General features: G+C 46.6%; 1 protein-coding gene across 1 annotated transcript in view; it reads right to left on the bottom strand.

Annotated features, from left to right (window-relative positions):
• The window catches only part of LOC123663727 (mediator of RNA polymerase II transcription subunit 12-like), a 46,095-nt gene that overhangs the window by 17,791 nt on the left and 15,372 nt on the right, over nt 1-12,932 (bottom strand). Inside the window, exons 16-25 of the mRNA XM_045598396.1 lie at nt 12,139-12,275; nt 11,201-11,283; nt 10,062-10,247; nt 8,450-8,562; nt 6,814-6,996; nt 5,977-6,121; nt 5,665-5,854; nt 5,487-5,578; nt 5,280-5,388; nt 2,668-2,888 (exon numbers count right to left, since the gene is read on the bottom strand). Of these exons, the coding sequence (XP_045454352.1) occupies nt 2,668-2,888; nt 5,280-5,388; nt 5,487-5,578; nt 5,665-5,854; nt 5,977-6,121; nt 6,814-6,996; nt 8,450-8,562; nt 10,062-10,247; nt 11,201-11,283; nt 12,139-12,275 (1,459 nt within the window). The remainder of the gene's footprint in view (nt 1-2,667; nt 2,889-5,279; nt 5,389-5,486; nt 5,579-5,664; nt 5,855-5,976; nt 6,122-6,813; nt 6,997-8,449; nt 8,563-10,061; nt 10,248-11,200; nt 11,284-12,138; nt 12,276-12,932) is intronic.

Here is a 12,932-nt window from a genome sequence, read left to right as displayed (position 1 = left end):
TGCAGGTCGCGGTGCTCCAGCAGGTCGGGGTAGAGCGGCGGCGCGGCGAGCTGTGGTTGCGGCGGGTAGTGCGGGACGTGCGAGTGCTCTCACCGACGAGGATGCAGGTGAAGACGGCGAGCGCGTCGTGCGCGGCCGCGTCGTGCAGGTCGCGGTGCTCCAGCAGGTCGGGGTAGAGCGGCGGCGCGGCGAGCTGTGGTTGCGGCGGGTAGTGCGGGACGTGCGAGTGCTCTCACCGACGAGGATGCAGGTGAAGACGGCGAGCGCGTCGTGCGCGGCCGCGTCGTGCAGGTCGCGGTGCTCCAGCAGGTCGGGGTAGAGCGGCGGCGCGGCGAGCTGTGGTTGCGGCGGGTAGTGCGGGACGTGCGAGTGCTCTCACCGACGAGGATGCAGGTGAAGACGGCGAGCGCGTCGTGCGCGGCCGCGTCGTGCAGGTCGCGGTGCTCCAGCAGGTCGGGGTAGAGCGGCGGCGCGGCGAGCTGTGGTTGCGGCGGGTAGTGCGGGACGTGCGAGTGCTCTCACCGACGAGGATGCAGGTGAAGACGGCGAGCGCGTCGTGCGCGGCCGCGTCGTGCAGGTCGCGGTGCTCCAGCAGGTCGGGGTAGAGCGGCGGCGCGGCGAGCTGTGGTTGCGGCGGGTAGTGCGGGACGTGCGAGTGCTCTCACCGACGAGGATGCAGGTGAAGACGGCGAGCGCGTCGTGCGCGGCCGCGTCGTGCAGGTCGCGGTGCTCCAGCAGGTCGGGGTAGAGCGGCGGCGCGGCGAGCTGTGGTTGCGGCGGGTAGTGCGGGACGTGCGAGTGCTCTCACCGACGAGGATGCAGGTGAAGACGGCGAGCGCGTCGTGCGCGGCCGCGTCGTGCAGGTCGCGGTGCTCCAGCAGGTCGGGGTAGAGCGGCGGCGCGGCGAGCTGTGGTTGCGGCGGGTAGTGCGGGACGTGCGAGTGCTCTCACCGACGAGGATGCAGGTGAAGACGGCGAGCGCGTCGTGCGCGGCCGCGTCGTGCAGGTCACGGTGCTCCAGCAGGTCGGGGTAGAGCGGCGGCGCGGCGAGCTGTGGTTGCGGCGGGTAGTGCGGGACGTGCGAGTGCTCTCACCGACGAGGATGCAGGTGAAGACGGCGAGCGCGTCGTGCGCGGCCGCGTCGTGCAGGTCGCGGTGCTCCAGCAGGTCGGGGTAGAGCGGCGGCGCGGCGAGCTGTGGTTGCGGCGGGTAGTGCGGGACGTGCGAGTGCTCTCACCGACGAGGATGCAGGTGAAGACGGCGAGCGCGTCGTGCGCGGCCGCGTCGTGCAGGTCGCGGTGCTCCAGCAGGTCGGGGTAGAGCGGCGGCGCGGCGAGCTGTGGTTGCGGCGGGTAGTGCGGGACGTGCGAGTGCTCTCACCGACGAGGATGCAGGTGAAGACGGCGAGCGCGTCGTGCGCGGCCGCGTCGTGCAGGTCGCGGTGCTCCAGCAGGTCGGGGTAGAGCGGCGGCGCGGCGAGCTGTGGTTGCGGCGGGTAGTGCGGGACGTGCGAGTGCTCTCACCGACGAGGATGCAGGTGAAGACGGCGAGCGCGTCGTGCGCGGCCGCGTCGTGCAGGTCGCGGTGCTCCAGCAGGTCGGGGTAGAGCGGCGGCGCGGCGAGCTGTGGTTGCGGCGGGTAGTGCGGGACGTGCGAGTGCTCTCACCGACGAGGATGCAGGTGAAGACGGCGAGCGCGTCGTGCGCGGCCGCGTCGTGCAGGTCGCGGTGCTCCAGCAGGTCGGGGTAGAGCGGCGGCGCGGCGAGCTGTGGTTGCGGCGGGTAGTGCGGGACGTGCGAGTGCTCTCACCGACGAGGATGCAGGTGAAGACGGCGAGCGCGTCGTGCGCGGCCGCGTCGTGCAGGTCGCGGTGCTCCAGCAGGTCGGGGTAGAGCGGCGGCGCGGCGAGCTGTGGTTGCGGCGGGTAGTGCGGGACGTGCGAGTGCTCTCACCGACGAGGATGCAGGTGAAGACGGCGAGCGCGTCGTGCGCGGCCGCGTCGTGCAGGTCGCGGTGCTCCAGCAGGTCGGGGTAGAGCGGCGGCGCGGCGAGCTGTGGTTGCGGCGGGTAGTGCGGGACGTGCGAGTGCTCTCACCGACGAGGATGCAGGTGAAGACGGCGAGCGCGTCGTGCGCGGCCGCGTCGTGCAGGTCGCGGTGCTCCAGCAGGTCGGGGTAGAGCGGCGGCGCGGCGAGCTGTGGTTGCGGCGGGTAGTGCGGGACGTGCGAGTGCTCTCACCGACGAGGATGCAGGTGAAGACGGCGAGCGCGTCGTGCGCGGCCGCGTCGTGCAGGTCGCGGTGCTCCAGCAGGTCGGGGTAGAGCGGCGGCGCGGCGAGCTGTGGTTGCGGCGGGTAGTGCGGGACGTGCGAGTGCTCTCACCGACGAGGATGCAGGTGAAGACGGCGAGCGCGTCGTGCGCGGCCGCGTCGTGCAGGTCGCGGTGCTCCAGCAGGTCGGGGTAGAGCGGCGGCGCGGCGAGCTGTGGTTGCGGCGGGTAGTGCGGGACGTGCGAGTGCTCTCACCGACGAGGATGCAGGTGAAGACGGCGAGCGCGTCGTGCGCGGCCGCGTCGTGCAGGTCGCGGTGCTCCAGCAGGTCGGGGTAGAGCGGCGGCGCGGCGAGCTGTGGTTGCGGCGGGTAGTGCGGGACGTGCGAGTGCTCTCACCGACGAGGATGCAGGTGAAGACGGCGAGCGCGTCGTGCGCGGCCGCGTCGTGCAGGTCGCGGTGCTCCAGCAGGTCGGGGTAGAGCGGCGGCGCGGCGAGCTGTGGTTGCGGCGGGTAGTGCTGCGCGCCGCACAGCGCCACCAGCGCGCCGAGCCACTCCGCCGCCAGACTGCTGCACCACGCCGTCATCTCGGCGCACACCACGCCCAGCTCGTTCACCCTGCATTTGAGATCGACACTTATTACTAGTGATGTTCCGGATATCCGTATCTGTATCCGCGGATATCCGCGGGAAAAATGAGGTCCGTATCCATATCCGTATTCGTCACTTTTCTAGCGGAACTTTTACAGATCTTTTATTAAATTTCAAATTCAATTGACAGAATAAAATGCTGCATAATAACTTAGATTATGTGATTAAGTAGTAGGATTTAAAAAATCCCATTTAGCGTATTTTTTTATTTCTAAAATCAAATATTTGGCACCTTAATACCAAACATATATTCTAGTAAGTTACCATACCAATAGTATAAAACTCAAAGATACTAAATTAACTATCTTATAAGATCACTATAACACATAAAAAGTGATGACATTATTTTTATAAATATAAGAGAATGAAAAACAAATATTTTTTTATTGAAACAACGTTTACGGATTTTATCGCAGTTTATTAATCTTTATAGATTCCCGGCATTTCCTGGACCTGGTTGCTAAATAATTGTGTTTCTCGCAAACGAAAAAAACCGACTTCAATTACAAAATTAGTTATCAGATCTCGATCAAATTTAAATGGGAACACAATACAAGCATCAGATTTCGATTAAAACAAGAATCATAAAAATTATTTATAAACAATAAACTGCCACTACCCTCTAGTGGATAATATAGCTCAATACGTTATACGATAGTTCAAACCGAAGTAGTTTCTAATAACGTTAACGAAAAAATAAGTGACGATAACGACGCGTACGCACCGTTACATAAATACGCGTCATCAAAGGTTACTCATTATATTTCGATCAAATTTAACTGAATGTACAAGACAAGCACTAGCTCTCGATGAAAACAAGAATTATTAAAATCGGTGAACCACCAAACCACAAGTTATTGTCTTCCCGAAACTCTTTTGACGATCGGTTTTAAGAATTATTATTATTGAGGTAGGGCACAGCATTATTTAGATATAAATTACCAATAGGAAATATATTGTTCAAAATTTGGAGTAGCCCAACTGGGGAAGTAAAGTTGACGATCTTACAGAAGATCACAGTTTCATAACACTGCTCTCAAGTAGTGTTGTTCCTAGGGATGAGTAAGGTAACAGAGTTCCCGGGGAGGGTCGGGGACAGGGGTTATTCTTGCGTTTGCAATGGTGCACTTATAATCGTGCAGTTTAATAATTAAAACAAAAAGAATAATGAAATTAAAAAGAATTATTCTCTCACTTTATCCCTACCCCGCAGCCAGCTGTAATGCGACATGCGATAGATGAACGAAAATTTTTGGGGCGAATAAACTGGCGTCCTTCCATTCAACTGCGATATCAGAATCAATATTATAGCCTAAATATGCAACTTACTTTAATTAATGCCTTAATCTATACAAATAAATAAAATTGGAGTGTCTGTTTGTAATATTAAAATAGCCGCTTTTTACTAAATACATATGAATGTATACACGGTATATATACCAAAATAACATTTTAACAATTTTTGTCTGTCTGTCTGTTTGTTCCGGCTAATCTCTAAAACGGCTAGACTTATTTTGACAGGACTTTCACTGACAAATAGGTGATGTCATAAGGAGCAACTTAGGCTACTTTTATTTTTGAAATTTATTAATTTTATAAGACTACGAACTGAACAATAACTTTTTTAAATTCCACGCGGACGAGATAGCGGGCACAGCTAGTAAGAATAAAATCAAAAATAGCTTTATTCAAATAGGCTCCAAGAGCACTTTCGAATCGTTATTTTACAAATTAAAACTTTAAAAATAAATTATTATTTTTGTAAAAGCGAAGCTACCACCGATTCGGAATGTAGATTCTGCAGAGAAGAATCGGCAAGAAACTCCGCAGTTACTCTTTTGAAAATAATATATAAACTGTGTTTTAGTACAAAATTAGAAACATGTTGCATTAAATACAGCGTCACTAAGACCATAAATCTTTATCAACTATGTAATCCTACACCGAGTAATAAGCTTTATCTATTATTATTTTTTTTTTTTTTAATAAAAACTTTAAATTTATGTTGAGACAATTCCAAAATCGTTTGTGGTATTTTATTATACATGCGAATACCATGACCCAGAAAGGAAACGTTTACTTTGCGCATTCGGAAACTTGGAGTTACAATTTTGTTATTCCTTCTCGTGTTCCTTTACGTTCAATAATAAAATGAGTCGTTATTTATAAAATTATCGTAGTGTGTATATTAGTGTCGTATCAATGACAGAGTCACTTGAGTTTCACAGGTAAGTTGCTCATTTATAGCCAATTTTCCCACGTAACATTGACTCTAAGCTAAAGAATTCCAGTTTAATAACACGTTGTATAATATATTATTTTTCGATACAATTTAGAAAAGGTACAAATAATTCTCACCGATCGTTGTCCACTTCTCTACAGACGGCCAGCATGGCGGAACAAACGAAACTATATCTGTTTGCTGGGGACTCTGCTACCTGTCGCGCCCAGGAGATCTCGATTTTCCCTGATTGTATGAAATTTATAGCTGTTTTTAAAATAATTTTTGATACTGTTATTATATTGACAGTTTTTAAAATATGACAATATCACGATGCACTATACCTTTTCTTGGGTTCGTGAAGAATTCGCTCAAAAACTGTGGATTGTATTCGTAATTTGATGGAGTCGGTGTTAAAGGAGAGTAAAGCGCTTGTCTGAAAAAATACACATATCATCATATAAGTAACACAGAAAACTAAAATCATATACTAATGGTAGTATACACAAAAAAAAAACATACTTGATTTTAGGATAGGCATTGGCGAATGTATCGGCGTGTGGGGCGTGGAAGAGATGCGCAGCAGCCTTGTAGAGATCGTGAAGCTGGGCCAAGACGCAACGTTCAGCCGAGCCGCAGTCTCCAGGGTTAACAACGCATTTCACCAGGCGACATAGCTGCTCGAAAACTGCTGAAGTCTGTTCCATGCACACTGTTAGAAAAAATATTTTTATGAAACTAGGGGTGTATTTAGATTTTTTATATGTATGTTTATGTAATATTTAAAATCACTAGCAAATTAAAATAAATATCATAATTATTTCATCAACGTACGCAGTAAGCACGAGTGGTAGCGCCTCAGCGCCCCCACAGTGTAGAGCGCTAGCGCGGACGTGTATGCGCGAGGCGCCGCCAGACCGCTGATGGGCGCCCCGCGGGACAGCAGCGCGGCCTCCACCTCGGACAGCTCCTTGAGGATCTATAGGGGAGATACTACTGTAGCAGAAATTATTGACTTTTGCCTTGATGGTTAGTTTTGTTAGAAAATAGAGTGCTGCCAACAGCTCTATTAAGGGAAGAATTATGTCGACTTGTACATATGTATTTGGAGAAGATTTCTTTTTAATTTTTTATTTATTTTATTATATTTATTTAGAAAAATACAACAATGATATGTTTTTGATAATATGACTGCTAACTTACTATGACAGAGCACTATGTGTGATGATCAGCTAGTAGTATGTTTGCGGATTGTACGAGGTATGTGTTGGGTTTGTGTGAGTATGGACGTATTAAATGCACGATCTTACATAGAAGTCAGGAAACTAAGCTCAATTTTAATGGTGAGAGATTAGTACGATAGTGTCATAACTTTTCATTCGCGTCAACGCCGCTGTACGTCACTGCTATCGCTGTGTGCGGTCACGTGATGCGATGCGCACTGTGCACGCTGGTTGAATGATGCTTCATTGTAATTGGTTATATTTAGTGATATTTCATTGTAATTGGTTATATGCGTAACGTGTGATAGAAAAAAAGACAGATTGCTATTCTGTCTTCATTGCACAGCACTCCCAGCGATCGTCATGCCTCTGGCGGCTGTAAACCATTAAGCCGACGTACCGCCGCCACTGCAGTTGCCCGACCTGTGCAAAGACCGTGATGACATGCCTGTATGCAGGTCTCGATGAGGCCGTGCACGTTGAGCGCGATCTCCATGAGGTCGAGCGCGAAGGCCACGTGCTCGGGCTGCGGCAAGTAGGTGGTGGCGCCCGCTGCGTACGCGGCCAGCGCCTCGCACACCGCGCCGCCCACCGCCCACGACACCGCGCCCTGCTCGTACATCGACATTGCCTGAAAGCGTACCACACTATTACATTCTATCATTGACGTCCGGCACAGCAGGGCGCAACAAATAATACAATAAATAAAATTAGCATTTAATGGTGTTTGTCGAACTTACAAAACATTGTGTTTTATCTATAATAATTAATTATTACTGCATGTATTGTCAGAGAAACAGCTTGTCTTTCGACATGGGCCTCCTCTAAAGATTTCCATTTTCCCCTTTCTTTTGCCACTCGAATCCATCCTGGATGAGCCACATTTTTTTAATTATCTTCATCAAATCAGCAATACATATCATACGCAAAATCTAGAGCAACCTATTTGGTGAAGTACCTGAACCTTATAGAAGATCAGAGCCAAATAATACTGCTGTAGTGTTGTGTTCCTGTGACGAATAAGGTGGCGATAGCTCCTGGGGAGGGTCGGGGTTTTTTTGTATCGAAGGAGAACCTATTTATGAGTGATATCCAGGACGCCCGGGTAGGCAGTCCTAGATCTTATGTCGGCCTCAGCACTTGGGGGTGCAATACCGACCAAACTCCCACGGGAAGCCTTCAGCCGCTTTAATTGGAGGGTCTCGGATTTGTAGGCAACAGGTTGCCTCCAGCGACAGGCTGGCCTCGGCGAAAAGGCCAGATTTCTCCTCCATGGGGACTGTCCGACTACCTCTGAACAATCTTGACGACGCCGTGTCTAGCAGGACCGGGTTCCCATCCCGGCCCGACACGGGCACAGAGGCGTTACTAGAGGTGCATTAAGTAGCGCCTCCTACGCACCCCCGTTCGTCGCCTGCGGACGGGGGCTCGTCGGCGGCCTCCTCTCTCACCCGCTCGTCATTCTCCTTCTGGGACATAACTGTCTCGCAGAAGGAGACCATCGCCTTCCAGGACTCGTTGTCGCCGAGCATCGCGGTGAGGGTCGGGGATAAGGTAGCTCAAACCAGATTGACTAGTTTGTTTTGGGAGAAATCCGTTTATTATAAATATGTCGACAAGTCTAGACTGGGACTATCTAGTTAGTCCTAGGATGTTTTATTGTCACTACGCACAATTGCTACATTTTTTACTCTATCTCTAACGTTTCTTATCTACCTAAAACCAGATTGACTAATATGTGCTAAGACAAAACCGTTTACTGTAAACATATCGGCGCGTCTAGACTGGGCCTATTTAGTTGGTCCTAAAATGTTCTTTTGTATTACTTTGGTGGTAAGCAAGTGTACAACAGTCAACCTTTAAGACTATGCACGGAACATCAGAAGCGTGTTGGCTATTCTACCCCCATTATCAACACAATTTATTCTCAATATGATTATAAATTCATCCATGATTTTAAATTATTACTTAATTGATAACCAAAAATGAAAATAATATTACTAATCATACATAACAAATAAACGTACAAAAAAGATTACTTAATATTAATAAACATAAAAACAAAGTATAATTTAAATAGCCACCTGAAACTTATGAGTGACAGCTTCGAAGTTGAACTCGCTTCGGGAGTGCTTCTTTATTTTCCCACCCTCAGCGACGTCGATCGAAAACTTCTTCGAGAACAATTTGCAAATCTCTGTAGACAAAAATCAATATGTATTTTTTTTATATTAAGGTTTAATCAATATGAAAACTCTCAACGACACGAGCTTCCTACTTGTGTGCCAGGGGGTGTTGTTACATTAACTCGAAGCTGTGTGTAATACTGTACTGTGTGGCTACGGTACTAAAGAATATAGCCACCCCATCTCTTCCCGTGGGTGTCGTAAGAGGCGACTAGGGGATAACACAGTTCCGCTACCACCTTGGAACTTAAAAAGTCGACCGGTGGCGGGATAACCATCTGACTGCTGGCTTTGAAATACACGGGCCGAAGACGGGCAGCAGCGTCTTCGGGGCGACAAACCCAGTACTGCGATCACCAACCCGCCTGCCCAGCGTGGTGACTATGGGTAAAAGACATGAGTTAACCTTGTTTTTGGCGTAAACTTGTTGAGGCCTATGTCCAGCAGTGGACTGTATAGGCTGTAATGATGATGATGTGTGTAATAAATACGGCAAATGTTACGGTAACTAGGTATTAAAAGGCAGGATCAGACGATCAGCTCAATATAAAGTTACCGATAGTTATCAGCACAGATATTGATTGCTGACTTTCAACTTTGTTTCAACATTTTAAGGAAGAAAATATTTAATGAGTAACTAGCATTCAGCCTGTAACATCCCCTTCCCCATGTAGAATAAGGATTGGAGCTTAACCCACCACGCTGTTCCACAGCGGGTTGGCGGATATTTTGTCTACTATGAATAACGGTCACTATCAGATATTTGTGATAGCAAACGGGACCGACGGCTTAAAGTGTTTTTCGAGGCACAGTGGGAAGACCCACAAGGACAGACATCCAAACCGGATAGAAATATTTGTAAAAATACAAGTATTCATCTGGAACGGGAATCGAATCCTCAAACCGTTGGTGTTTTAGGCGACTACTCGCACCACCACACCAGAGCGGTTGTTAAACTAAATACTATCATATTTCAATATTGTACTGAACAAAACTATTTTCTATTTATCTAAATTCCCACACTATCGCCGAGCGCTCAATAACCACACCGGTACCTATATTGCATTGCTTAGGTAAAATACAGTAACCTCTAAATATCAAAATTTAAGAGAATCATGTTCAAAGTTTTGTATTTGTTCGATCCAAAAATATGATATAACAATACTAAAATAGGTTCAATAAAGTAGGTTTAATGATATATTTTACAATTGTAATCACGAAGAAAGTGTATTCGTATCAAAATTTAAAAAAGAAGTATTACAAAACTGTTACCGCTTGCCGTACAGTCGACGGTTGAGTGAGAGATGACATGCGAAGGTAATGAGGTAAACCAAACCAAATGAAAGGCGATCTAACACTAATTTTATTAACATTATTTTGAGTGCATATAGGCAAAAGTACAGACGTCATCCGCACAAGGCGAGTAGCAACTTCGTACGAAATAACCTAAATGCAAGGAGGTAATTAGTTCGCAAAGACAATCGCATTGCGGAATGCGCGGCCAGCTTACCCTTGGTCATCTTCTTGACGGCGTGCTTGGCGTCGTCCCGCTGGCGGCCCACGCCGTACAGCAGGATGTGGCGCTGGTTGGCGTCGTGCGGCGCGTGCTCGGGCTCCGCGGGCGGCAGCGGGAAGTGCGTGGTGTAGTGGAAGTGGCGCGGCGCCGGCCCGCCGCCCGCGCTCGCCGCGCGCAGCCCTGCAACCAGCGCGAGCTGCTCACTGCGCCCCGGCCTTCACCCCCCGCCGGCCGCGGGCCTCTCCCCCCCCCCCCCCCGTGCCGGCCGCGAGCCTCTTTCCCCACGCACCGCGCCGCTCCGATGCGGGTTGGCGGATATATTCGCTACTATGAGTAACGATCGCCACCAGGGACCGACGGCTTAACGTACTCTCTGAGGCACGGTGGGGAAACCAACGAGAACTAACGACTAGACTGGATGTAAATATTTTTATAAAAACAAATATACATTTGTTTGTATTATTTTTTGTATAATATGAAAAAATGTTAACAAATGTACACTCCGAGCGGAAATCGAACCCGCGACCCGTCAGTGTTTAGGTGCCGCCAACGCGGCACATGCACCATTACATCAGAGCAGTCGTTATATCTGTACACCGCAACGGTTGTTGCGCTAGCGGTCGCGGGTTCGATTCCCGTACATGACAATCATTTGTATTGGGTATGCAGATGTTTATCTTGGTCTGGGGGTTTGTGCTTGTATATTGTGTCTGTTTTTGGACCGACACAGGAGAAAATTCTACTGGGGTCTGTTAAATGTAAAGCGTTTATTTATTTATGAAAATTAAATAAAAATATTTACCTAACTACAATTAGTAGACAGGTTATTCTTAATCTACTTTGGCATGAAAACAAAAATATTTTTTACAACATTAATAGCTAACTGTATATGTGTATGTATGTATACTTATGTTTATGACTGATAGCACTTATTTTGCGCCCCTATCCCCATTAACAATCAATTCAAGTCCTCTGCCCAAAGGTTGCCTGGAAGAAATCGCTGCTTTAGCGATAAGGCCGCCTGTTGCAACTAATGCAAATTTATTATTTTTTTAACCTCATTAAACTTATGTTACTTTTGTGTTGGTGTGCAAAAAGTGTAAATAAATAAATAAATAACTAAAATGCCTTACCTGGTACAGACATTGGACCCATTCCAATAGATTGCATTCCCGGGATACTCATTCCACTGGCGCCCATCATTGGTGAGTTAACACTAGAAAAATGTTTGTATATTAAGTTCAAAACTACATAAATAATAGATGAATATGTGGAAAAGTTACTGCTATTGTTCTCATACTTTGGTCCAACATAACTATATCGGCACTTGCGCTATCGTAGGCAATAAGAAAGGAATTTATTAACAACAGCGTATCGTTCCATAGTCACCTACCCTCATTCATAATATTACTTGAGTTATTCTGACGAGTATAAAATGAACGGTGCAACTTCGGCTAAAGCAGCCTTGGCTCTGGCTTGGCACGATGCACTTGTTGTATCGTGCTACTAGCTTAACCTACTCTTTAATAATCTGCGCAAACACATCGACACAACTCGAGCAGTGAAGGTGAGCGTTGATACGTATCTCAAAGGGGGCATCCTTAAACCTACACCTAGGTCGCAAGTCCTAGGCACTGCTCTGAGTTACTCCCTCTGCCACACGATGGACTCGGCACCCACACGGTGAATCCATCGAATACTAAGAAGTTCGTCCCCCTCCCTGTTAACTAACAACTATACCGCGTTCCGTGTTATTGTGTTTACTTGTGCCAACATTGATCACTGAAGTCCACAGTAGACCGAATACTGAGAGGCAAGTAAGCGATTAGGCAAGAGAGATATACCCTTCAATCCGACAAATATATATGTTTACTGAATTACACACATATTTTTATTTTCAAAAATTTATAAGAACTAAATCAAGTCTACAGTGATTTATATATAATATGTATATATTTTTAGGAATTGTGATTTTTTTTTCACGTTTTGATAGTATAGTCGGCTTAAGAAAAAAAAAAAAATCATTACAAATCATATTAAATTTAATCCAATCATATTATTCGTAAGTTACCTGTGTGAGGTTTCTCCGGGATCCTTAGGACTGTCAGGCGCGTCCATAGAGTTTTGTTGGTCCTCCTTTATGTGCTGCAGTAACTTATCAAGATCGTCATCTATTTTGGAATCATCTAGATCCATCCTAACATTTTCCTGGAATAACTAATTTAGTTTAATTTGTGGTCTAAGCTTTTAATAAAAGTGTATAAACTAATATAACATTTCTTTATAATTTCATTAAAACGAAATACAACTATGATTATACATGCTATAATTTAACAATAATAATAAAAACATAATATCCTTAACTTTTTTTTTTTTAATTGTAACATGATAAAAATTCATTATTATTATTATAAACATAATATTCGTTTTTTTAACCATATTTTTTGCTCTCCTTTTTTTATTGAATTCGCTTTCTTTACTTACAAATTTATATTCTTTTACATTCTACTTAGCTTAACCCTTTAACCGCCATGTCATAATTCGTGTGAAGTGCCTGTAGCGCCAGCAACGTTTAGGTACAATTTTGCATAGTGTTGTAAAGTATAGTTATTGATAAACTAAGTAATGAAATAAATAAAAATTACAAAATTTTAATTAAAAGTTTAATTTCTTTGTTAAGTACTCACATAAGTTAATCTTCAAACATACGTTAATCAGTCTTGATTGTTATTTCTTCATAAAAAAATTAATACTCTGGAGATGGACACGGGCTGAAAGTCTCTTGATTTTGTGTTAATTTGTGTTAAGTCTTTTGCACGAGCATTACTTGAAACACATTTACATTAAAATGATGTTCATATACCT

The sequence above is a fragment of the Melitaea cinxia genome, chromosome 2, assembly GCF_905220565.1.
Source record: "Melitaea cinxia chromosome 2, ilMelCinx1.1, whole genome shotgun sequence".
Classification (NCBI taxonomy): Eukaryota; Metazoa; Arthropoda; class Insecta; order Lepidoptera; family Nymphalidae; genus Melitaea; species Melitaea cinxia.
This window is presented reverse-complemented; position numbering and strand designations above follow the sequence as displayed.